The sequence below is a fragment of the Clarias gariepinus genome, chromosome 14 (assembly GCF_024256425.1).
Source record: "Clarias gariepinus isolate MV-2021 ecotype Netherlands chromosome 14, CGAR_prim_01v2, whole genome shotgun sequence".
NCBI classification, from domain to species: domain Eukaryota; kingdom Metazoa; phylum Chordata; class Actinopteri; order Siluriformes; family Clariidae; genus Clarias; species Clarias gariepinus.
In genome coordinates, this window is record NC_071113.1 from 15,555,685 (window position 1) to 15,582,288 (window position 26,604).

The 26,604-nt window shown below is 36.5% G+C and overlaps 3 protein-coding genes across 4 annotated transcripts in view; 1 reads left to right on the forward strand and 2 right to left on the reverse strand.

The window, feature by feature from the left end:
• uts2r2 (urotensin-2 receptor 2) overlaps window positions 1-8,313 on the reverse strand; it is a 22,620-nt gene extending 14,307 nt beyond the window's left edge. For both annotated transcript variants that reach the window (XM_053512048.1, XM_053512047.1), the window contains exons 1-3: window positions 8,184-8,313; window positions 7,672-7,883; window positions 13-88 (exon numbers count right to left, since the gene is read on the reverse strand). In XM_053512048.1, the coding sequence (XP_053368023.1) occupies window positions 13-88; window positions 7,672-7,883; window positions 8,184-8,251 (356 nt within the window). In that variant the 5' untranslated portion in view covers window positions 8,252-8,313. The remainder of the gene's footprint in view (window positions 1-12; window positions 89-7,671; window positions 7,884-8,183) is intronic.
• Window positions 8,314-11,250: 2,937 nt separating this feature from the next.
• Window positions 11,251-17,671, reverse strand: psmd11b (proteasome 26S subunit, non-ATPase 11b). Its single transcript, XM_053512035.1, has 13 exons — window positions 17,531-17,671; window positions 16,291-16,392; window positions 15,684-15,880; window positions 15,524-15,581; window positions 15,056-15,250; window positions 14,586-14,730; window positions 13,984-14,044; window positions 13,821-13,883; window positions 13,598-13,723; window positions 13,356-13,391; window positions 13,136-13,187; window positions 12,131-12,273; window positions 11,251-12,006 (listed from the first exon to the last, which is right to left on the reverse strand). The coding sequence occupies exons 1-12, from the start codon at window positions 17,619-17,621 to the stop codon at window positions 12,131-12,133; spliced, it is 1,269 nt and encodes a 422-aa protein (XP_053368010.1). The 5' UTR covers window positions 17,622-17,671; the 3' UTR covers window positions 11,251-12,006.
• Window positions 17,672-20,162: 2,491 nt separating this feature from the next.
• cdk5r1b (cyclin-dependent kinase 5, regulatory subunit 1b (p35)) lies at window positions 20,163-25,692 on the forward strand. The gene is made up of 2 exons (XM_053510911.1): window positions 20,163-20,440; window positions 21,662-25,692. The coding sequence occupies exon 2, from the start codon at window positions 21,896-21,898 to the stop codon at window positions 22,808-22,810; it is 915 nt and encodes a 304-aa protein (XP_053366886.1). The 5' UTR covers window positions 20,163-20,440; window positions 21,662-21,895; the 3' UTR covers window positions 22,811-25,692.
• The last annotated feature ends 912 nt before the right edge of the window (window positions 25,693-26,604 follow it).

Consider the following 26,604-nt stretch of genomic DNA (forward strand, 5'->3'; position numbering starts at 1 on the left):
GCATACACTTACCTCTTCAGTGTACGTGCCTCGTCTGTGGTTACAACACTGTCTAAAACCACGCGGCCACATTTGGTAGGTGTGCAGCCTGTAGACAGAACATCTTCCATACATTAACACATACATGTAAGAAGTAAATGAACTGTTCTGCTTTAAACTGAATTTTAATACTATAATGTGACAATTAAACAACATCTCAAATTAACATCCCTAACTTATTCTTTGTGTTTCCAGGCAATAAAGGATCTGGCCTGCAGTAGTTTCGCTTCTTCCAGCTCTTATCCACATGCTGATTTACAGCGTGGGGAAGATGCAGATGCTGAACTGGGCCGGGAAACTCTCGCTAACCGGAGGGTTTCCTTTGTTTGGGGTGCGTGAATCTTTCAGACGCCTTTGTCAAAGTCTGTAATGACTTCCACATGGAGCATTCTCAACTGAATGACATTCATAACCAAACTTACTTACTTCATATCTAAAGGGTGTGATCATATTTTATTTTTATCATTCAAATTTTATTCATCACATAAACAACCATAAACAGTATGATATGCAGTTAAATGATATAGAAAAGAAATTCACTACAAATGAAAAAATTGCACTATAGAATACAATAAAACTAAGATAGAATTTGCAATAAAATGCAAATTTAATCTGGGAATTAAATAATTAAATAAAATAGAAATATTAATTAAACAGAGTAAACGAAATTTAAGGGTAAACTGTGAAGTACAAAAATACAGGTATAATAATATACAAGTGTAAAAAAAGTGTGTGTGTGTGTGTGTGTGTGTGTGTGTGTGTGACAGCAGCAGTGTGACTGTCCATACCTAAAGTTAAAATCCTGATATTAAATTCAGCAGCCAGGAAAAAAATTTTATATCTTGCCAGAAATAAAAATAAGTGTTAGAAAATCATGCAGTAAAGAATATAAAGTAAATTGCTATGTCAGTCAAGCAAAACATTAAGTTATTTTATTAGGATGGGTGCTGGTCATGTGAAAGCAGTTTGTACAAATTCTATTTAAATTGAATAGTATTCTACATCAACTGCACACAACAAAACTAATAGAGTCGTACAGATTTATACAGCAATTTCACAAACTATAGGCTGGGTCAATAGAATCACTCTCGACTGCTTAATCCACAGTAGTCTTTTCTAAAACTTTTGTCCCCAGATCTACATCAGTCATCTTTGCCTACAGATTTTTTTTAGCATGTGTGTTATGTGGTAGGCATTTTGCACTAACAATTGCATTATTGTATATTACACCATATTTACTGCCAAAGTTATACTATTGTGAATCGCAATTAAGTTGACTTTAACTATAGATGCTTTTTCATTCATTCATTAATCTTTGATCAGGGCTGGCACGGAAACACGCGCAACAAGGCCGCCACGCATACCTATTAAAACTCATTCACGCCTATCCGCAATTTATAATCACTAATCCACCTATGAGCAGGCTTTTGAAAATTTTTTTGAGAGAGGAAACCCTGTGAACCTAAAAGAAACCCACAATATCACAGGGAGAACATACAGTACACACACCCACACAGAAACTAATCCAAGCCCAGGATCAAAGCAAGGATCCTGGAGCGGTAAGATGTCAACACAAGACTCCTGAGTTTGCTGAATTTAATTAGGGACAGCTTTAAATAATCATGCGTTTATAACATGGATCAGCGTAAACAAGACTAGACAGTTTTGAATCGCTGCCTAATAAGCGAGTAGGTTCAAGCCACACATGTTCCAGGAAGCTTTTAAAACTGGCACAATTATATACACATGTTGTAAAATCACCCTGACCCCGTTAAGAATCCTAAAAAATCTTCTTATAGAAAGGTATTTTTTTCCTTAAACATTTAAACACATTTTTAGAAGTTGTCCCTTCTGTCTCAATTCATCAAAACTCAAAACACAAAATCAAAAAAACTTATCTACTTTGTCAAACTCCACAAATCTCTTGCAAAATTATGTTCCATGCTCTCTCTTCTCAAAACTGATTTGTTTTACAAAAAACGATATGACGTACCCATGCTATCGTATGTTCATCTCTTAAATACAAACCATCAAATAAAAACTGATAAATGTGATCAATTTTAAACACTCGCAACATGCGTGTACATGTATATATTTGGGCTTCATGAGGCATATTCGAGTGTATACAAGTGTGTGGAAAAAGTTACATTGTAACATACAATAAATTACACTACAAAGAGAAATTAGCGCACAGATACAGAAAGGTAGCAAAATAAATATTTTTGCTTTCCCTGATGACATTGTTTTCCAAAACCAGAGGAATTATGGTCTCTTGCTCATTATTAAATTTCTGGCCTCAGCCACCTCTATCAGGGCGTCTTTCTGTGAGAAGCATACAGACACTTTATACTTTAATCTTACTATATATATATAAATGTGGAAAAAAAAAACATTGCACTATATGGTACATTTCTATGATCATTGTAGGCATGCAGTAATTACAGTGGAGGGTACTAAAAAAAACACTGAAAAAGTGGTTACTTGCCTTTTCTCTTCTCTAAAGGCCTAAATAACTTGCTGCTTCATCTTCTTGCCTAACACCTGTATAAATACCTCGAGGCCTCTTTTATGCTCTGACACAAGTGAAGTGTTCTTCCATTTGAGTTTTTACAGATGCGACGTGAGTGAGAATAATTAGTAATCAGGGTGTTGCATTTTGAAGGTCAGTGTGTCTAAGCGAACACAGTGCACTAAATGAGGCAATTTGTGTACAGCCTGTGATTTAAAATAATTTTAAGAATGATTTTGAGTGAGCTTAGCAGCTTTTATGTTGTTGATATAAAAGCAAACCTAACTCCAAGGTAGTGCTTTCTTTATAGCGCTACTCAAGACGTGGATTGCTCTTGTGCTGAAGTATGAATGAATGGATAAAATCCTATTTTCCTAGTTCTATACTCAAAACAAATATGGTTAGAAAATGATTTTTTTATTTCAAGTTCAATCATACAGTGGAAATAAAAGTTCTCAAAACAAAACCAAAAAATCTATTACGGCATTACTTCAAATGCTTCCCTTAGAATAGCTTTTGAAATGCTGGAGAAATAAACAGTGCTCCTTCTCTCTCCGTTCCTGCTCTCCAGCTGCTGATGATTGCGTGTCCCGATATATCTCCCCTTTCTCATCAGCATGAGAGCGCTCAATTACCTCAGAAAACACAATCCGGGTATTCTAATCAAATTTGCATGCATGGTCAGAGAACCACATTAATCCATGGAATGATCATTATTAGCAGATCTGGGTCGGTGCGTGTAATGCCACTTAGAGCAACATTTTAGTGTCAAGTGGCAAAACAATTAATAGAAGTCGAGGAAAGTACTCCTTCACTTAGGCCATGAATTAGGAGCAATTACCAGAAGCTCTTTAGGATCAAGAGTACTCTAAACAGCGTTTCAGGAGTGCCTTAAAGAGCAGCGGTGCTTTTATCGACACACAGCTGTGCTTTTACTTACAGATTTAATCAAATCAAAAACAAGCTATCTGGATAAATTCCATTTCAGACTTGGCACATTGGAATGCTCTGTTCATTTGATCTCAAGAATAAAACAGCACGAGACTGCAGTTTGTACATTGTGAATATAAATAAAAACACATTTCCATTATGAAATCCTTCAGGCCCAGTTATCCTGCATTTAGTCACATTCACCAACAATAACACTCATTTTAGCTCTTACACTATACTAATCAGCCATGAACAACTTATATTAAACTTTTAAACACTAAGCCTTTATTCTATATTTTGTTCTATTTTCTATTAACTTTGGTAACTAGTTCTCTAAATTACCCACAATGCTCTTTAAATGCATGCATATGGCAGGTGGTCATGTACAGTAGGAGTAACGGTGCAGTGCTTTAGTAGTCTGCCCAGCCTCCTAATCTGTACTCATCTGAGTTTAAACAGATCAGCTTCCAGAGTGTCAAATGTCATCAACACCATAATGCTGGTCATCTTATACAGCGGATCACTTGCGGAGACTCTGTCATAACTTGCGTCATATACTGATCAGCCATAACATTAACAACCCATAATATTGACACAACAACATTTATCACTAACTATTCACCAGCAAACTGGTGACAGGATCACAGGCATCCAAGGCTCAGCCATGCCCGCAGTGAACAAAGGCCAACCCATTCAGTTTGATCCCACAAAAAAGCCAATTCAGCAGAAATTAGCAGAAAAATCAGTCCCCAGCAGAATAGAAAGACAACCAGAGCAGTCCAGGCCACCGCGCAGGGCAAACAGTGCAAGACTACCGATCAGTCTCCAAACTACCCGGATCCCAAATCGAGCAAGCATCAATGGGATGCACCAGACAAACAAGTCCAATCCATAAAGGCCCCACCCTGCCACCCACATCACCCAAAGGATCCGCTGACAACCTCCTGGTGACAGACACCACAGTCATGCCCCAAGGAGCAACAAGGGAAACCCAAAACCTGTGTCTTATTAATGTTAATGTTTTTTAATGTTATAGAGGTTAGTGTAAACAACGGGTGCACTGCAGCCTGTTTTCAGTATTTTCAACTTTTATTTCAGTAAAAAGTGTCACCACCAGTTTAACTAAGCAAATAGCTTTCCATTAGATCATTACTGTGGTGATGATTAATATGGTTCAGCTGCACCAAGCTATTTAACCCTAACTGATGCAGTGAGTAGCTTCTCATTTCTTAAACAACCATGTCAGAAGACATATCCTGTGGTCACGGCAAACACGTTACTCAAATAATTGGTCAAGTAAGGTCAAATAACTGTCCTGCATTAAGAAAAGAAAACAACTATGGAGAATGAGAAGGAGATTAAGAACTGAAAAATGCATTATGAAAAAACGGAAGGATAGCGATGTACCAGCATGTTTGAGGACAAAATGTGCAATAGTTAGAAAATGAGCATGATGGGAGATAACCGCTTAGTAAAATCAAACCATAAAAACGGTGCACAATGCTGAGATAACTCAAGGGACTCAAACTAAACAGTTGGGTAGCTTAAAAAAATGGCTATGAGGCTATTCAGTAGAAGAGGCTCATAGCATAAATATGCTGGGAAGCATAAAGAATGGAGCGTGGAGCGTTAGATAAAGGGGTGGGCTGATGAGTCCAGATTTACCCAGTTCCAGAGTGATGAAACTCTGGGTAAGAAGAGAGGCAGTTGAAGTGGTGCATCCATCATGGCTAGTGCCTATAATACAAGTTTGTTGGTTTATGCCCCCAAAAAATAATATACTGAATCACCAGATTTTTCCATCAATTTATTTTTTCTTCCCTGATGACTCAGGCATATTTCAAGATGACCCTGCAGGATTTAAATTGTGAAGGAGTGGTTCAGAGTGGTCACATTCACACAGTGGCCTAATCAGCCAATCATGCTGTGTCCCAATGCATAATAATCCTGCGGATAAAAATCAAGAGCCCGAGCAAAGTGTCATATCAAATATCCGAACAGTGTGTGCTTTAATCAATGGGATGGATGTTGGTACCAGATTAATCTGTTTCAACAATTGAACAACTGAAGACTATAGGAGAGGAGGGGGAAAAAAACAGACTTAAACAGTCCTGAGATGATTTCCTGCTCACCACAGTTGTAAAGAGTGCATGTTTGAGTTAAAATCCTACACATACAGTGGTTTTAGAAACTGTTTCTTTAATATTTAGGTTAAACCCTCCCCGAAAAAAAACTTAGATGGTACTTAGTTAGTAAGCTAGTAACCCAGTGTAAAGATCTATCCAATAACAGAAGCTTCAGAGCACAGTCCTCTTGGTATGGGCATCGGCAAAATGCCTAAATATAAATGTTTTTGTTCACACATAGACTGTAGTGTGTGAAAATGCGAAGAGAGCAGCAATTACTAAACTGCTTAAACCATTCCATTTAACACCAACGACCATGCCACTGTCTCAGACCTTTCCCCCTTTTTTTATTACCATTAACAGAAGCTCTAACCTGGTATCTGCATCATTTTATTTTTTGCACAGAGAATGCTGCCACATGATTGGCTGATTGGATAATGGCATAATTTTGCAGTCGTCAGTGAGGGTTTCAATAAATTATAAAATATGAGACAAAACAATACAAACAGTTTAATTATCTTTAATCACCTCCACCCTCTCTATGAAACACTGTTTACTTGCCTAATCAGGTTGAACAAATTCACCCTCTTTTCTGATTTGATTTTTCTTTTACACTAGCTCAGCTTTTATTTGTATTTGGTGGAACATTTAGAAAAACACAGGACAAATGGATATCACCAGTTAGACAGACTAAGCCTTGCACATCTCTAGATTAAATATCCTCTGTAAAAGTGTCAGGTCTGTTATTGGTAATAATGTAGCGTATTACCTTTATTTATTTGTATTATTATTTTTATTATTATCACAGTTTAACACAGTTGAATATGTCTTGCTTATAGATTACCGCTTGTGCAGGTCTATTTACACATACCACAAATGTGGTGCTTTTTATTTTATTGATTTCTGAGATGAAATTTACTCCTAGAATGATCTATACAGGATAAAGGGGTATAGATAATGAGTGAGTGATTGAGTTTCACTCCTGGTTTTTAACCCCATTTTTCCTTTGTCTTAGTATACAGTATGTTTAAGAATATACAAATACTTATGCTGCATAATTTTATGTTGTACTGTGGTACTTCGGCATACACACCTCGGCATTACAAACTCGGCCTTGCGTATTTTTGCCTTAAAAAATATTTAGCTTTCTTTTTCTTTTTTTTTGCATGCAGAACTAAAAAGCTTCCAGCTCCATATGTATGTGTGTATATGTATGCATATGTATATATATATATGTATGTATGTGTATATATATGTATATATTTTTTCTATTTTTCTCCTGTTTTTTAGATGCCTGGCGTCTAGCCTTTCTTATACATGTAAAGCTGGCTTGGAGTCAGGGAGGGGTGGGGTGGGTGCTATAGGGTTTATAAGGGGGTCATAAAATCTATAGTATATTGAAACTTTACATGTTTACCCTGGTATATCCCTGTTTAAAATCAATAAAAATATTGTTGAGTCAAAAAAATATTTAGCAAAGTATTAGTCATGGAATGCAAATCTTTATTAAAACCCATTATGTGGCTGTGTTACATGATTTCAAGTGTAGGAGCAAGAAGAAAACAAAGCCACTTTCAGCAGCCAGTGGCAAAAGGAATCAGAAATCCGCTGATATGCAGATTAGGCTCACTGTAATTTGCAAATTGCCCGAAGTGTGTGTGTGTGCCCTGCAATGGATTGACACCCTGCCTTGTGTCTATTTATTTCATATTTAACTACATTTCCATGTTTTTAATGTTTTTTATATGCAAAAATTTAGTTATAGTGTTGTAAATTGGTAATATTGGCTAAATTCCTTTGGGTGGCTAGAAAGGATTATTTGCATTTACATTATTTCCTATGGAAAAATACAATACAAATTCTCGCCTTAAAAGCTCGCCTCTGAAACGGATTAAATTCATAAGCTGGTACCAATTTATTAGTAAAGTAATGCATGAATAGTGCAATCCAGGCCCCGTCCCTTCAGAAGACATTAATGGAGCTGGTCAAGTGTGTTAGAAAAGGGCTTGAGCAAAAATTGACAAAAAAGGCAAATAATATTAATAAAATAGATGCTTGCGATAATACCTGGGAAGTGCTTGTATTTTTTATAATCTTCAGAGCACTGGATCATGAACACTCTGGGCTCTGTAAGTACTTCCCCTCTGGAAACCATAGTGTGCGTGATGTCATTAGTCCAGATGGACCACAGCCAAGTCAGCAGGGCACATGTGCCAACCAGGGCCACCAGAACAGCAGCAAACCCTCTGTACGATGAAGCCTGTCTCTGTGCAATCCCCCTGTCCCAAAAAGATGCCACAATCTAATACACTGCTGATCTCTTCCACACACACACACACACACTGTATACACATCTGTTAGAGATGTAGAGCATATAAAACCCTTGCAATTATTTTTAAACAGTGTTATGCATAGTACAGGCACCCTTATGCAAACTACATGTAGGCTGGTGCACTAGTGCACTCCAGTGTGTAGGAAGCCATTCAGGACTGAACCCAAACTCCACACAGGTGAGGTTTAGCACAAAGGACTGTGTCACTCAATGATGCATGCTGCAGGAGGGGAAAGAAATTTATTACCTTTTAATTTTTTTCTCAATGCTACTTGTGTCTGCGGTTTTAACGTTTCCTCGGCGTTGCACTGCCATTGTGAACTTCTACTGCAATGACAGCGGAACACCTCTCTTCCACTTTAGTCTGATCCTCCGCGAGCAGGTTGAACACGGAGCACTAACTCTACTTCCGCCTCTGTATCACTTCAAAATAAAAGTCTCCAAACAATTATAGCGTTGATGAACAGAAAAGTATTGGCTTGAATGTTCAATCTTTAACACTAGTATTTCTACAGAAAATATAATTTAGGCTGACTTTAATTGTCATATTAAATCATTTATACACAAATACGAAGGCGAGTCAAAAAAAAATTCTGCACACTGGCTATAGAATTTATTAAAATTAATTAAATTAATTTAAATTAATTTATCTTCGTCCCTGGAGAAGATCCACTACTCAATCCGTTATTCAGACTTAAAATTCCAACCGGTGTGGGGGCCCTTCCTTCGCTTTTTTCATATACATTTATAGTTTGATTCCCTTTTTATTTAATCGTTTGTTTGTTTGTTTTCTTTTCCCTTTTTGTTGTTGTTGTACGCAAAACTTTCACCTCCAGGTCTTTTTTTCTTTTTTAGTTTCTCTCCTTTTTTGTTATGCCTGGCATCTACCCTTGCCTTATACTTGTAAAGCTGGCTTGGAGCTAGGGAGGGGTGGGGTGGGTGTTATAGGGATTTATAAGGAGGTTTTAAAATTCTGTATTAAAACATTACATGTCTACCCTGTAATATCCCTGTTTTAAAATCAATAAAAATATTGTTGAAAATAAATTAATTTATCTTCTTCGGAAACAGCTAAAAGTCCGATGGAGCAAGATCTGCAGCATAGGGATGCTTTAACACATTAAAACTGAGTTTTTTTTATCAGTCCTCTGCATCAAATCTGAAGTTCAGGCTTCAGCTCTCACTGTAAAAATTACTGTTGATTGTTGAACCTTTTTTCTGATAATGTTCCAATATTTGCCCTTGAGAATCCTAGGAAACTGTTAGCATCGATTTTCCAGCTGATGGTTGACTTTTGAATATGTTCTTGGTCTGCGATTGAGAAGGACGATTCTGTTCCATACTCTGCTGTTCAGTCTCAGGCTCATAGCGATGAATCCAGGGCATGCTGCTCTTCTTTCGTGCAAATCACAGTGAGGAAGGCACATTTGCTCACACTGCAGTTACAAATGAACTGATGTTACATGTTCACACCTGTACAGCAGTGACTGGAGAGACAGTGGCCTTGAACAGAAAGTTCTGATAGGACAACAGGATTTTGAATATAACTGGAGTGTAGATTATTTTAGACTCACCCTCGTGATATAGGTAAAGGATTTTGTGAAGAAAATCAGTTTGTTTCTTTAACATTTATCCAAAGTCTCTAGACTCAGCAAAATTAATTCCATGATTTTTTTTTTTTACTCATTTATCAAGAACATAAGTTGCCTTTTTTTTACTTTGTTTTATTGCCTTAAAGAGAGAACTGATTGTTTAAAGAAGCTTCTCTTAGTTAATGCTGGAACAAAATTGTCTCATGGATGTCGCTGATACAATAGCATTTTGAACGAAGAGAATACATATTGCATACACCCATTTGTCTATATTGCATAGACAAATTGATGTCACAGTATAAGTGGAATAAAACACTTAAGGACAACCAGCTTTTGAAAATTAGTCATTGTGTTACATGTTTATCATAAACATTTCCCCACATTTGTCCCAAACATTTTTATTGTGATGCATATTTTCATATTTTATTAAAAATGCTAAGAAAACACAGTATTGATCAGGACTGCTGGTTAATTCATGACATTTATGTGAAAAAAGGACACAAGTTATGACTTGGCTTGTTACGAAGCAATTCATTTCGATTTTCACTCAAGGCTTCATAAGAGTGGATTTTCCCCATTCAGAAAATGTTGTTAAAGAATTGCAAGAAGTTACACTTGATCCATTGCCTCTGCTGGACTGTTACACAAATTAGCAGTGACTGGACTAGGTCTAATGCTGAATACATACATTTATATGCTGAATAAAGTTTATCAACCCACACTACAGCAGAATGTGACATGCAGTCTCCAGGTACACATGAAAGTGAGGTTAACTACTAGACAAAAGATACTTAGATTAATCAAATGCTGCTTTATAAATACATATGTCTAGACACCATGGCCTAGACACACCGGGCCTTTCCCATTTGATTCAGATGTTTGTGACCAGCAATAGCTGATGTAATTTAAATTAATCTAAAACACTAGATGAATGTAGGTCAAAAAGAATCACTTAAATTTTATACTGATTTCATCATAGAACATATGTTTGAAAGGTGATCTGATTATAGATAACTGGTCTGCTCAGTGTTCTGTACAAAATAAGCATCTCTTCTGCTTTTCTAACCCTACGCTTTTTACTGTTGTTTCATTTAATAGGAATCAATGATAGCAATCAAAGCATGATATAGAAGCTGTATGCTTCAGTTCAAATTTCATCTATTCATCTACTGAATTTATCCTGTCTAACGCTCATGTTAAAGGCCTGTATTTTTGCTTACACTGTTTACCATGATGAAAAAAAAGCCCTCCACACAAAGATAAAATATTAATTGGTATATTGATCAGTAACCACATGTTTAGTAGTCATGTTTTTTTTTTCTTTACAAAAAAAAAAAATTAAAATGCACATCCCAATAGAGAGTGAGCAAAATGAGCAAATCAATTCCTAACACCTTAAAGTGAAACTTTTTTGGCGATTTGTATTCCAGGATATCTACAAGTATTCACGCACACCTTACCATTTTAGGTACAAAAGCAAGCATGAACTTCCGAAAGTATAAAATATTCAAATAAATCACATAAGACATGCAAGAAATCTTAACCTGGAAAAAAATCTGTAAAAATAACGTATTGTCTGGCCTGTGTCACTCCCACAACACAAAGAAAAAATCAAATGAGATCTGAGTTTTAACACATGGAAAAGAAATCTCAGAAAAATATGCAGATTCTGGTGAAAGTACACTCTGTTTAGAAGGAACTTTTATAATGGAGCTTTTAAAGTTCAGTGGAATAAAAAGAAATTTATTTCTACTGCAGTCAAACGTTAGCATTTGTAATGCTTTTTTTTTATATAACAGGACAACTCCAGGGCGCTTAATACAGCAGACATGTTTATAGATTTAAAGACAATGTGTATAATGAAAAGTATACTGCCAGAGCAAATGTTAAACTGTATAATACATAATCTGAACAAAATGGCTGTGACTGGTCTGACTGCTGGCAACTGTGCTTGCTACAGATCTATCTAAGGCCCTAACCATGCAAATGTAATAAATGCCTGGTTATGTCACTTCCTAATGGTATCTTTTCCTGTATGTAGGATAATAAATGTTCCCATAAGGACTAATGGAGACAGCCACAGTTACCCACAGTCCCCCCTTTACCCACAGTGAGGTCAGTATTGCACCTTAAGAGGCTGTAACTTAAACCGTAGAAGAGTTATACAATGCTATACGGTGACTTTATGAGACTTTATTGTAGTTGTACAATATTCCCTGATGGCCATGTTGGCCGATGAGAGATACATCGGGGAGGAAAAAAAACATCAAAATTAAGAAGAGAAGGATGAAATTGTCCATTGAAAGAGGAGTTAAAAACTCAGTTGGAACAAGTGAATCCCGTTGAAATTTGTGATTCTTACTCTATAATTGTCCCTTCTCGCCGTGACAAAAAAAAGGTTCCACATGTTGGCCACACACATGCAGACATACACTCACACACATCCATTCTGCAGAGCAGCATCCTTTTGTGTTTGTTCTGCAGGAGAGATAGAAGAATAAATTACTAAATCAAACTCCAGGTCAAAAGACAAATAAAGACTTATAACTTTACAATCATTATAAATCAGATATAATAGCACTGTAAGATTTTAGAAACAAACCTATGTCAACTTCTTAGCTTTGTTGTACAGCGAGTCCACAACTTTGCTCATGTTCTGGATGGTTTCGAGGGCTGCCTCATAGGTCTTATCAACAGGAGGCTCCTCAAATATGATCAGGACCCCTTCACCTTGGTCAAGAATTCCTGAAATAAAGAGAAACATATCCACAATGCTGGGGGGGTGGCGCCAAGTTACACTGTATGTTACAAATGTTTGTAGACATCTAAACATCACACCCATATATGTTTGGTTAGTATTTTTTAAAATTTCAGATTTGATCCTCCTTTTCTGATCTAACCTCCATTGGTTTGAAAAGACTTTGCACTAGATATTGCAGAGTGGCTGTGAGGATTTGCCAAGACCAGTAGTGAGATCAGTCACCGATGTTAGGTGAGGAGACCTGGGGTGCAGTTGGTGTTCTGAGGGCTCCTACTGCAGCAAATCCTGACTTTACAGAGTTAACTGCTTCTTCTTCTTCTTGGTGATTATTACTGGAGTTGGCATCAACCATGTTGCTCTACCACCACCTCCTGGTCTTCATCTCCCTTATCTTCCGCTCAGATTAAATCCTACTACTTAAATCGCCTACTTTCGCTATTTTCTAAAATACTTTTCACACTGTACTCAACTGTTTTAAATTCCCATTACTATCTGTTTTCTGCCGAAGTACAGCTCAGTTTAAATGCTTGTGCTGTGTGCAACCTCTAGTACTGCTATGTATGACTCCAAAGCTATGAAGCTTCTGTGCACAGGTGCACCGTCATACCTAATTAGGTTTAGGCCTCTCGGTCTCAGTGGGAAAACAGTTTGGGAAAAGACCCGAATACAAGTGTAATAGTCATGTGTCCAAAAGCTTGTGCATGTGCCAATAAAAACTTATTTTATAACAATAATTTAAAAAAACTGTAATTAATAATGTTGAATTAATAATTAATAATAAATAACTTGCTTAACTTATTTATTTAAGGAAAAAAACCCTAATTAGAATTTAATTGAAAGACTTACCATGAAACTTCTTATCCAGGATCATTTGCGACAGCTTTCTCTCAACATCACCCTAAAGGACAAAATAATTAAGCTCCCAGGTTTACAAGATCAAAAGGTTGTCACATGTCAACTTCTACTTTTTTTTAAAAAAGAAGATTCTCATTTCATATCAGTAACATACAAGTAATTTGTGAATTCATAAAAGCCTAATATGGCCTAAGCTAGATACATAACTTACCTTTGAGAGTTTGATGAGATCTGATATGTGTGTTATCTAAAAAGACATGTAACAAAATAATACCATCAGAGCCAGAAACCAATAAAACCAAACAAAACTAACAAAAACAGGATCCGAGTTGTGTTATAGCTTCAAGTTATGTCATATGCACCAACAACATTACTGCTGAAACCATTTAATTAATAAGCTTGTATAAACTGTTGATTATTTTGTAAATTTGTTATTTATTATGTGTGCACTACCTGTACTCTGGAGAAGGGCTCAATGACACGGATAAGATTCTGCTCCAACAGGTTGTCATAAAGTTTGGCCAAGTGTGTGTTAATGATGGGATCATTCCTCAGCTCTTTTGTGTACTCAGTCAGCGCCTTCATGTGTGGACGTGCACAAGAAACAAGCTTAGGCAATAAGCACAGAAAAAATGAATAAACAGTCCTGTCTATGCAAGCCATCAGCAAGTCTTACCTTTTCAAAGTCTGCTAATGATCTGTTCTTGCTGGCTTGCGCTACACACTTTAGTGCATCTGTCTGTTACAGATAAGGCAGAAAAGAAGCAATGCACATTCTGTCCAAATATAGGAAAACAATGCAACAAAGCACTTAAATATTGACATGAAACAAGGCTTACTTGTCTCCCAGCATAACGCAGGGCCAGTTTGCCACTGATCAAGGCTTGGACTTCCTCCGGCCTGAGAAAACAAAGTGAGATTTTCAGGAGTGTACTGACTTAGCCAACAGTATGATGCTACATTCACACGAAAAAGCAACAATTTGAAAAAAATAAAATAAAAATAAATAAATAAATCTTATTTGCAGCTTGTCTCTTATGAATGGTTAGCGCCATGTATAGGTGTCACTTGGGCCATGCACTGTTCAGACATTTTTGTGAAAAATGACAATTTAAAATATTTTACAACATAGTACCAGTTGTTTACATGTGACATGCAAGGCTTCTTAAACTGAGTAGCAATTTGACAAGCGAGGTGTATTGACTTGAGGCATTAAATATGCCATTATTCCATGCTCTTCTTTTCTTTATAATGTTTCCATACATTTAATGAAAGTTTGTGTATGACAGGATACTTTTTCTTAAATTTCTGCGAGTCAGAAAGTAAACTTGTAAGAGGAGAAGCACTACAAAACTTACATTGAGACAAAACATAAAATTTAGGCTTCCAAGAGGGCCTCAAGTATTTAAACATGCTTAAAAGAGGCTGCCCTTTTACTTACAAGTTGAGCATGATTTTGCACAGAAGCATGTATTTTAGCGCAGTGATGGCCCGGGGACTATCGATGGAATCATAGCCTTCAAAAGCCTCAAAGAAGTAGGAATACGCTGTCTTCCAATCCTTCTCTTCAGCAGCATGGATAATGCCTAGAAAAACATATATTAATACATTAATATTAGACATAATACAAATTCAAAGTATTTTTACATATTTTAATTCACACTGTTACTGTTTTGATTGAGACACTAGTGAAGAAGAATTTTTTTCTGGGTTTAAATTAATGAAGTGCAAAAACTATTATTTAAATAAAATTTGCTTGTAATAATCATAATTTAAAGAATTAAAACATTACTGTGAAAGTTTATCAAGACTGATGGGGCTTATGAATGCAGTCCAAAATCATAATATTTACAATGTTCAACCATGACCATGCAAACTTTAAGGTCCATGCAGTATGTGTTTAAGACTTGCCTGATTGCATGTCCAAAGCTGCTTGAAGTTTGGGTGGACAGTAGATGGCATTGGCTGTGGTCCTGGCAGAGGTAAGGGCAGCCCTGGCCTTGGGCAGGTTACTGAGTGCATGATAGGTTTTACTCTCAAGCAGCTGAACTTCCACCAGTAAAGCTTTGTCATCCATCTTTTTTAGCTCCTGGAGTAACTGGGAGCCTGAAAAACAATAAAATAGATTATTTAACAAATCTTTGCATTATTTAAAAAATGTTTTTTAATTTTCAATTCCTTAACACTCAAATGTAGCAAGGACTTACACTGCACTAGTTTCATGGTTCATAACTAATGTTTATTAACAAACTTGAATCATATAAGATGGAATAATGGGAAGACACAGAACTTGCCCAATTACAAAACCTACAAAATTCATGCGTTAATCAAGGTGCATTATAAGAAGAAAAAAAAAAAACTTTCTGTAACATTACTCACCCAACTGCAAAGCCTCCTGGTACCTCTTAGTGTCGAAATAAAGCGAGATCAAACGAGCCTATTGGACAAAAATGATAAATCATACTCGAGTCTTCTTATATCTTACAATACTGCTCAGCCTCTCTACATCAAAGTCAAAGTGTATATAGCAAACAGTTACCTCCAGAGCCTGTCGAAGGAATGTCCTCTTCTCTGCTTTGGCCCACTCGATGCACTCCAGACAAAGCTCAACCTCCTGTCCTGTGGCTGCCTCCATGTCCAGGAAAAGATCCAACAGAGAGCGCACCAATCGTGCTGCCTTAGCCTTGCTAATGGAGATCAGGAAAGGTCTAACAAACTTCAGGAGCCCTCCAAGCTCTGTAAAGACATACATAACATATATTATATTGATGTTTGATCAGAACACTCATATAACATATGGGGTCTTAATACTAACTTCCCAAATACTGAGACCGGCCTAAAACACTGAAGAGAATTAGACTGAACTCATCTCATCTGATCTACCAGAGTATTTTATGGCGTAAACACATATCAACTAACAACACAGATCTTGACAAAACTTGTCTCAAAGCAGTGCTGATGTTTTGCAAAAGCGTCGGGTAAGTTTCACTGACGGTGCCAGGATCAGTGACATGACACCAGTATCATAGTAAACGTGCACCCTTGCTGCTAAATCATGAAAAACAACCAACGAAAGAATTGATCTCCAAGGTTGTTGTAACAGAAGTGATGAAGACACGTGTTGATACCAGGGTGAAGAATCTTACCTGCGGCTTGTCCGGTCTTAGCCAGGAGAGTGCCAAGCTCCAGGATGCTCTGTTCTTTGACACGTACCGCCTCTTCATCATCCTGCTGAACATCTCGCCTGACTGTGGAAGCATCACGCAGAAGTTAGGTGATTGTTTATAGTGTAAGCATAACTGGAAGAATGAAATAAGCAAATAACAATAAACAATAATAACCTAACCCATACATGTGCAACTTTAAGCACACCGGAAACTCTGGCAGTTAAAAACACTAAAATAAGAGTACAGGTAAGACCGTGCTTAAAGTAATGGCACTAATTTTTTGTTTAGCTTATAAACAAAAACCTTAACTATGGAACTTTTTTGATTATTTCACCAATATCAGTACGTTGTGAATTTTGAATATAGAGATAGTCAAATCAGCAAGTGGTTATGCTCACGTTTAAGACGAGAAACTGTAACACAGCAACCATCTAGTGTATTAACGGTAGCTGTCGAGTTATTCAGCTAGCTAACTCATTTAGTGACATTAGCATTAGCTAGCTGACATTTACTTTACCGGCTTAATATTGTATATAGGAAACTAAAGTGGTGGCTTTTTTACAGAAAGTCAAAGTCTATGTACTGACATTATCAAGACAAAATATAAAGACAAGCAACAAATCTGACCATGCCTAACACAAGCGTTACTCAGCTAACGTTATAACCCTAATTAATGTTAAACTTTAACTAAACCGCGGACTCACGCTCCCTGTTTGAGTAGCGTTAGCACTAACCGCTGCTGTTGAGGTTTAGCGCAAATCTAAAATGGTAGCTCGGAAGCTAACTAGCTGACTAGCTAAATCAGAATGCAAGAGCATCCTCTGTCTTTCTCTAAAACCCGGTACAGTAGAAGTTAATTAACAATCGCAGCTGCTGTGGTGTAACTTAGACACTTAATCGGTCACAGGAACAGCCAAAATGTGAGAAAAGATTGATAATTACGTAACTAAACAGATAACGTTTGCTCTTTTGCGTTCACATTACACAGCGTTAGCTAAATATCATCTCTGTCATCGCGGCCTTGAGCAGTGCGCTGGTTAGCAGGCTAAGCTAACGTGGAGTACAGGGCTAGTCTGTTAGCATGATTACAGCGGCTACACAGTGCAGTGAGTCAGCACCGCCTCAGCCGGCTCGCGCCCGGGGAAAGACTACCACCCAATCGCAAATATAGCTGTAAATGAAAATACTGAATATTTACCAAATACCTACAACGACTTACCTATTGAATGTAAAATATCAATAGACGCGTCTCGGTCCGTACTAATAAGAGACTGAGCTCTCTGAAACTCAACCACTGCCGCGGCTGCCATCTTCCCTATTCAAAACCTGCCTACCCACAAGCCCTTGCGAAAAGAAGCACAAATATGTAATCAGGAGCGAGAGCATTCTGGAGGCTGTAGTGCCTCATGGTGTCCTCCTCTGGTCGTATAATAGTATTTCACAATACAAGTCGTGCAGATTGATTTGGCGTGTTTATTCCAGCCTTAAACGAACACTTTTCTTTTTCTTTTTTTTTTTTTTTTTTTAAATGTGAGCACATGATGGTCCATGGTGGTCACAACTAGTCTATATTAGATATTTACACATTTAGTGCAGGCAAGGCCTCCTATTATATGAATTTATTATATAAATTTATTATATGAACATAGTCCATCTATTTAATTATTAGGCTGATTAAATAAATATATACAGTGATCATTTTTTATCATGTTACTAAGACTATCTATCTATCTATCTATCTATCTATCTATCTATCTATACAGAGTCAGCCAAAATGTATACATATTTCATGAAAAGAAAAATAGAATGATGTATATTATATTAATACAATAGTAACAATATTACTATAATATCATCATAATATTATCATATAGATTTCAATAAATAACATAGCAAAATATTTAGTAATAGTATATATATATATATATATATATATATATATATATATATATATATATATATATATATATATATATATATATATAAAGAAATAATTTTGATGAGATTTACATTGTCATAATTTATAGACCAACTCAAAACTCAAAACTTAATATTGATATTAATATCTTCATCTTATATATATATATATATATATATATATATATATATATATATATATACTAAACAGTATATATATATTTTGAAATGCAAAATACAGATATATATATATATATATATATATATATATATATATATATATATATATATATATATATATATATCAGATGAAGATATCAATATCAATATTAAGTTTTGAGTTGGTTTATAAATTATGACAATGTAAATCTCATCAAATTTATTTTTTTATCATTTTATCTCTCTATCTCTGTATACATTGTACATTGTGAAAATAATCTAGCACCTTTCTTTTTGTACTTTTTATGTGTATATATAGGCCTATTTAGGTTTAGATTACACCAACTCAACACTTAATATTGATCTTGTGTATCTTCACCTGTATAACTATCAAAAATGTCCTTATTTTATGCATTTAAGTATTTTTACGGAGATCTTTAGCTTTATATAAATGTGATGTGCACCCTCTTTGTTTTTATTTTTTTGTGTGACACAAAAAAAACATATCCCACTTCAGCATCATTCACCATATAACTCTCCGTACATGACATAGAAATAACTGAATTAATTAGATTACTGAATCAAATAGTATTGATAACAGGGAATTTTTCCAGTGCAACAAAATAAAAATAAAAAATCTCACTTGAGAACTACAGACTTAAAAACCAGTCTTGAAAGGGAAAAAAGTAGAACATGGTGAAACCCATTAAAGATATTTATAGTTCACTATAATATACTTTTAGGGAACTACTTAAGAAAAGGTTTGTATTGTTAGAACCCTTAAGAAAGCCATAATAAATTCCTCATATGATATTTAAGTATGTACACAGTCTCTGACCTTATGATTAATCTCAACTGGAATGTTACACTTGCAATGTTATAGGAGAAACAATAGGTCCCAAGTTACATTTTAGAATCATATAGGCTTCACACGATTAATGTAATTTTTTTTTTTTTCAGATATGATTGCTTTCAAACGGATCATTTATTTTCACATTTGATTTTGTGATTTAAATTATGTGATTTTTAACTTTTTTTTTTTACATGTAAATTTCTCACACAAATAATTTATTTATTTTATTTATTTATTTTATGTGACTGCACAATTTGTTCATTTACACCTGTTTTTGTTTATTTGTTACATAATTTATTTATTTAAACATGTGATTCTTACAAAAATCTGTGATTTTTTAAAATCCACCCACCCAACAACAAACATAAATTCCAATTCCCCTGTCATTCGTTTCCATATGAGGGGCATTTTATTTACCATATTTATTTACACGCTATCACGTGTTTGATTGAGATCACGTGAGTTTGCTTGAGCTCAGAACCTGTGCTATACTATGTTGAAATTCACCTTCACATGATCACATATTAATCACAGGTCCAATCCCTATATATAAGATATGATATTTTTTCCATTATGGAGCAAACTGTTGAAATGCAAAATACAGCACGCATTGCATGGGGTCAGATGAGAATATTATTTGGTTTTGTTAAAGCTCTTTGTGGTGTGTGTGTGTGTGTGTGTGTGTGTGAGAGAGAGAGAGAGAGAGAGAGTGTGTGTGTGTGTGTGTGTGGGTGGAGCTGTGTGGAAGCAGGAGCAGGGACAGAGCACAGAGAGGCGCTCCATCACTGCAGTAAAGCACAAAGCTGAGGTGAAACTCGGACCAATAGCACTGCTTCATCCCTCCATCTCAGCATCTCTGATCGGAAGAGAGAGGGGGAGAGAGAGAGAGAGAGAGAGAGAAAGAGAGAGAGACCAGCATAAGCACCCGAGCACATCACTGACTGCATGCCCACACCTCTGGGAAGACTGTACGGATTCTCCTTGTTTTTATTTTTTTGTTGTTGTTAACGCCATTTTCTTTTTGGATTCGTTTTTTATTACATTATCCGTGTTTTTATTTATTTATTTATTTATTTAATAACGCATTCCTTGATATGGTTGTTCGAGTATTACCTTGATGCGCAGCATATTAAAGGATATACAGAAGCAGCCATTACTGCAGTTCTTGTTTTCTCACATTGTGGTGGGCAACATCGGGCGGTAAGTACTGAATATTCTTATAGATTACAGCTATAAACAGAAGGCTAAGATCAGCCAGATGTCGAATGAACTGTAAAAATGGAAGATCACAATCTGTTAGACTAATAGCCCGATTTATTTGAATGTGCCTCAGTTTGACTTTACTGCATTCACTGTAAACATTGGCTGCTAGAAATATTACCGAATACTGATGGTTGATGAGCTGTGAAGAAAAACATATAGCCTAGAAGGAAAGGGAATATCCGCAGGCCTACACCCATCAGAGGGTTTTATGAGCGCGGCACATTTTCAGAACCTTGGACAGCCGCAGCTCATCCCTCATCGCCCATCCGCAGGTCATCAGTTACTAATAAACATCACAAACCCGAATGTTTAGTGTAATGCAACGGATTAGCTCATACAATAGGATAAAGCCCGAGCTGCCTATTCCCGAGAGCAGACATAGATGATGCAGAACTGTTCGAATTATCACTTTTCCTCAGCTTAAACCCTTCCTCCAACATTAATATCAAATTAAATATTCTTATATTGCAGATTGTTTAGATGTCAACATAAAAATCAACAAAGTCTTTGTTCTCTAAAAAAAAACACAATTTTACAATTTTACAGTTATAAAACTGTACAATTACCAAATGGAAGTTAAGGTGTTGTATCGTATATAATTACTTATATTGTAAGCGTACAGTTATTATTGGTGAATTTTATGGCATGGCACAGGACATAAATTTTCTCTTAGACAGCAATCCCATATCTTTATAGGTTTATTTTAAAACCCCAGTGTTGAGGTACAGGGATTTGTTTTTTGGTGCAGATTTTAACAGAAATACCCAAATAACGAAATTTGCTGTACAATAATAAAAATGTATAATATTTTAAAAGCCATATACGAAGTCAGCAGTGAGTCAGCAATTATTAGATCCACTGTACTATTTAATGCCTTTTTATTCCGAGCATGATATCTAGATTCGGTATCTCTTACATATTAGGCCCAGTATTCTCAAAGACAAAAACAACCCAGTGATACCCTATACTTGCATCTTGCTCATATGTTAAGTGGTTGTCCATGTAATATCTTACCTTAGATCAATACCATTTATAACTAAAAATAGCTGTGTGTTTAGATATCACTACAAAAATTTTAAAAAAAAATCTGTAAGAATGATGATGTTCATTCATTGAAAATGTGAACACTTAATAAATTTTAAATGTAATTTCCTACAGGGAGTGGAGTAAAAGAATCCTGGAGGAGGAAAAGAGCTCCTTCAATCATTCTCCACCCAGACACTATTGTTGTCTAGGCTGAACACGAGATCATATTTTGATGCCGATCTTACACTAAGCCTGGTGTCTGGGTCCCCAATTTTGGAAGCATCAAGCTGAGATCCTCAGCTCCAGTCTCAGGCATATTCTGTGCATTTTCTGTGTGGACTGTGTGGCACATTTATCTTTGGCATCATGGGAACCGTCCTGTCGCTGTCTCCCAGCTATCGGAAGGCTGCCCTGTTTGAGGATGGCCCAGCCACAGTTGGTCCATACACTGCGGTTCAAAATAGCAAGAATGCCAAAGACAAGAATTTGAAGCGTCACTCACTCATAAATGTGTTACCGTGGAAGCGGATAGTAGCTGTTTCAACCAAGAAAAAGGGTTCTAAGAAGGTGCAACCCAACACAACATACCAGAACAATGTCACCCATCTGAACAATGAGAACCTAAAGAAGTCACAATCCTGTGCCAACCTTTCCACATTCACTCAGGAGCAGTCAAGCCCATCCAACCAAGGCTCTAAAAGCTCAAACAATGTGGTCTCATCTCTCAAGAAAGCACCTGTGTCCAACTCTAGTGTGGCTCCTGGTACACCCAAGAGGGTGATCGTTCAGGCCTCGACCAGCGAGCTGCTGCGCTGCCTTGGTGAATTCCTTTGTCGAAGATGCTACCGCCTCAAGCACCTTTCTCCTACTGACCCAGTGTTATGGTTGCGCAGTGTGGACCGTTCCCTGCTGCTGCAAGGCTGGCAGGACCAAGGTTTCATCACCCCAGCTAATGTTGTCTTTGTTTACATGCTCTGTCGAGATGTGGTCTCTTCAGAACTAGCCACAGAACACGAGCTGCAGGCAGTGCTTCTTACCTGTCTTTACTTGTCCTACTCCTACATGGGCAACGAAATCTCTTATCCTCTCAAGCCATTCCTGGTGGAAAGCTCGAAGGAGACCTTCTGGGACCGCTGCCTGTCCATAATCAACCTGATGAGTGCCAAGATGCTGCAGATCAACTCAGACCCACACTACTTCACCCAGGTGTTTGCAGACCTCAAGAACGAAAGCCAGAAGGAAGAGGAGAGGAGCCGTTTACTCATTGGGCTTGACCGGTGAGGGAATGCTGAAGAGTATAAAGCGGGCTTGCACCCTAGTCTGGCATTTTCAAACAGGATTCCAAAAGTTTTACTAGTCAGCAGTCTCTGTATTACCAGAATGCATTTTAAATCAGTACACATTTCCCATTAAGGAGGTATGAATGATCACTGGCATGATTTAGATGTTGACAAAGCTACTGAATTTTACCAATCTACTTTTCAAAGTTTCACCAGGATCGTATTTGGTGATGGTTTAGGGCAAATATGCCAGACTTGGGTGCACCCAAGTAGTCTTGTATAATTAATATTTAAATTCACCCACCAAAAAATCTAAAGACATCAAGAAGATCAAAATGGAAAAACACAGCAAGAAAAACAGTAGGAGTAGAAGCATCAATTTACAAGTATGAATGTGTATGAAGGCCTGTGTGGCCACAGACTACTGAAGATGTGCACTGCCTTTTGTGTAATGGTGTCTTACCATACTGGTTTGCTGCGGAAAGTGAGGACTAAAACCGTGACTACAAGGCAGAGGACATCAAAACCTACACTGCAGCCACTCTATTGGATGCTCATTAAATAAAACACACTTTGGCTTTAGTAGCATTGCATATAAATATGTCTTGTGATGACAGTAAGGAGAAGAGGAGCTCCAGTTATACATATATTTTATTGATGAATTTTGACAATGTGGCAGCACTGCACAGCAGGGTTTCAAAGACAACATGAGGTAAAAGGTGTTAGGCACACTGTTAAAGGCCTACTTTATTTTCATCAATATGGAATTAAGTTCCTCTGCAGTGCAACTCTGGGACTCTATTCATTACTTGTTTCTTTTTTACTCCGAAATGTAACCGAATGCATGTTAGCCATGCAATTTTGTATGGTTTTTGAAAGTAAAAACATTTTATTTATTTACTTCCATTCAATCTTCAGCACCAACTGCATCTGCGATTAGGGAATGCATTTTTTTTTTTCAACAAAATGTACGTTTATTTAGCTATGCTTGCTACAGTGAGCCATGATTGTACAAAGTATCTTCTGTTTTGTGTCCCATTGTTTCCCTGTCTAGTTGGGCAAGGATCCATATAGACAAAAAAAAAAAATCATAATGTAAATTTTGCATAACCAGTGCCATACCTTTGATGAAAATCATGTAGGTCTAAAAAATACACCAAAGGGGGCAATTAATGGTTCATTAATTCTAAGTAAGAATATCTATTCAGTCTTAATTTATTGTTGTTTATTTATTCTCTTAGCACATCCATTGTATTTAAAAGTTTATTACTGTATCGTGTAAATGACTAGTACAATGGCTACTTTTACATGATGTAGCATTTAGATGTAGGAGATTTGTGATAAACCTGGTTACCTTTGGTGGAAATGAAGATTGTGGTTGATGCATTTTGAAGGATTTACCTAGGGATATTCCATCTAAGAGCTTCATTTATAACTAATGACAAATCTGAGGATCACCAAGGGTATTCATATGTGCAACTAAGAGGCACTGTTGGTTTCAGTCTAAGGGAAATACAGTACCCGAAACCTTTCTTTCTCCAGATATTCCACATTTTTAGTCAAATAAAAGAAAGGTAGTAGAGATAATCATTCACAGGCAGTTTAGTTTTGGCATTTTATGTCATGTAAAATTACTGGAGATAATGAAAGCCTGAGAGGGAAATTGCATCATGCACACAAACCAAATATGAAGAAAATGATTAAAGCGTGAATGAGTTTTAATCCTCATCAAGAATTTTAGGAGAATTTTTGTTTTAAAAAATCTGATGTGGATCTTCAGGCATGATATGACAATGAAATGGTTGATCAGGGGAGAGACTCTATTCAGAGTGAATACTGAAATAATGTGATACTATTAATAATAAATTATGTCATGAATTAGTTCTAAATATGGATAACTGACATTGCCATCCTGTCAGTTTTTTTTATTAGGGCAGAAAAACCTTGCTGTAATTTTGAAACCTGCAATTGCATTATGAATATTAGACTGAAACCTCAAAGTTGATCTTTCTATACATCTCAGCAATGATAAATTACGCATGCTTTCTTTCAGTAGAATATTTCTTTACAGACATAGGAAAAGTGTTACTCATCATCTGTACAGTATGTTGTTCCATGTTGGCTATTTTCTCGTGATATGATGGTTGAAGGCTTTCCCAAACCACTTAACCACTGAGAACTGAAGATGAATGGATGGAAGGGGAACTGTATGAATACTTGCCCTTGCTGCTGCATTGCTGTGTGTGACAGAGGGCATAACGGAACCAAGAGGAGAATGTGACAAGTGGTTGTTAATGTGCAATGAGTTGACAGATATTACAGTCAAATAAGGACAATAAGGCCATAAGGACTTGCACTTTTCTCCAGATACTACTACTTTGGGAAAAATTGAAGGGGCTTTCAGAACCTGGGGACTAAAACAGAAGCGTTCCCTTCACTGCCTGCTTGCCATCACTTACCACTGATCACAATAATGTGCCATTTCCCCCCAATTACATTAATGGCTTGTCATTTGTTACAACTTTAAAAGAAAGAAATGAGAACATTTAATTTTTTTTCAGTATCTTGATATATTTCTTTGTAGATCAAAAAGAAACAGTGTTTCAAAACAAAAAAGGAAAGGCTCTCTCAATGACTGCATGTGTGCGTGAGAATGAGAGTTCATTTGTATAGAAGAGTGTGTACGGTATTTTTTCCTATGGGGGCTGGGGACAATGTAAGGCAATGCTTTTAAGATGAGAAACCAACATGGGCTGGTACTTGACACTTGGGTGGGCAGGGTATTAAACTGTTACAAGTACAAAACAAGCTGTTGCTGTAATAGATTTTTTCAGTTTAGTTTGGCTTATTTTTATTTATTTTTGTACTGTGATGGAAAAACATGCACTGATCGTTAAAGATGAACAACCGTGTGGCTGTCATTTTTTCATCAAAGTGTAAACCCTGTATTTATTGCCTCCTGAGTGGCACAGTGGAGAAGAGGTCGCACAATGGTTGGGAGATCACACGTTCAAATTCCATCAATGCCACAGCCTTCTCTGGGTGGGAGAGATGGCATCATAATTAGATCCATTGTAAATCAGTCTGGCAGATGTTGTATGGTGAGGGAGAGCTGGTGACTAAAATGAACCGTTGTATTTACAACCTATAGTTACAATTCGGAATAATAATTTGGAATTATTTTGTAGCATCATTTATGTCTCAAAAAGATAAGAACTACTATACTGAACTATTTTTTTTTCTTTCTTTTAGAAATGTAATGCATAAATAGGTCAGTGGAATAAGTTTGCGTTTCTAACTCAAATAAATATAATCTTGGTCTTAGTCGGTTATAAATCAGATCAGAACAAACAGAAACCTCAAAACGACTAAACTTTATAATATTTTGAAGAATGCAAATCAAATATAGTATAAGATTAATGCATCACAGTTCACTGAACAGGTTGTTCTTCAAGCCAGGACATGACTGAAGCTTAGCCTGGAAGCATTGTTTTAGCACTGAAACTGATCAAGTGTGTAATATCAATTTCTCTGCATCCAGTCTGAATCCAAAACTGGTAAAATGGTTGTTATTGTTGTGTGAGACGGTTCAGAGTAGCAGTATTAGAATAAGCTGCGTGACCTAAATGTACAATGAGACTAAATGATCAGCCAACGATAGTGCAGACATTCTGATTCATATTGTTTATATCCTGCAGCAGTTTTCCCATACAATATTTTACACCGAGAACAAAAAACATCACCGTATATCACTGGAGGTTTATTGAGCAGTGAGATTTGGTTTACAATATATCA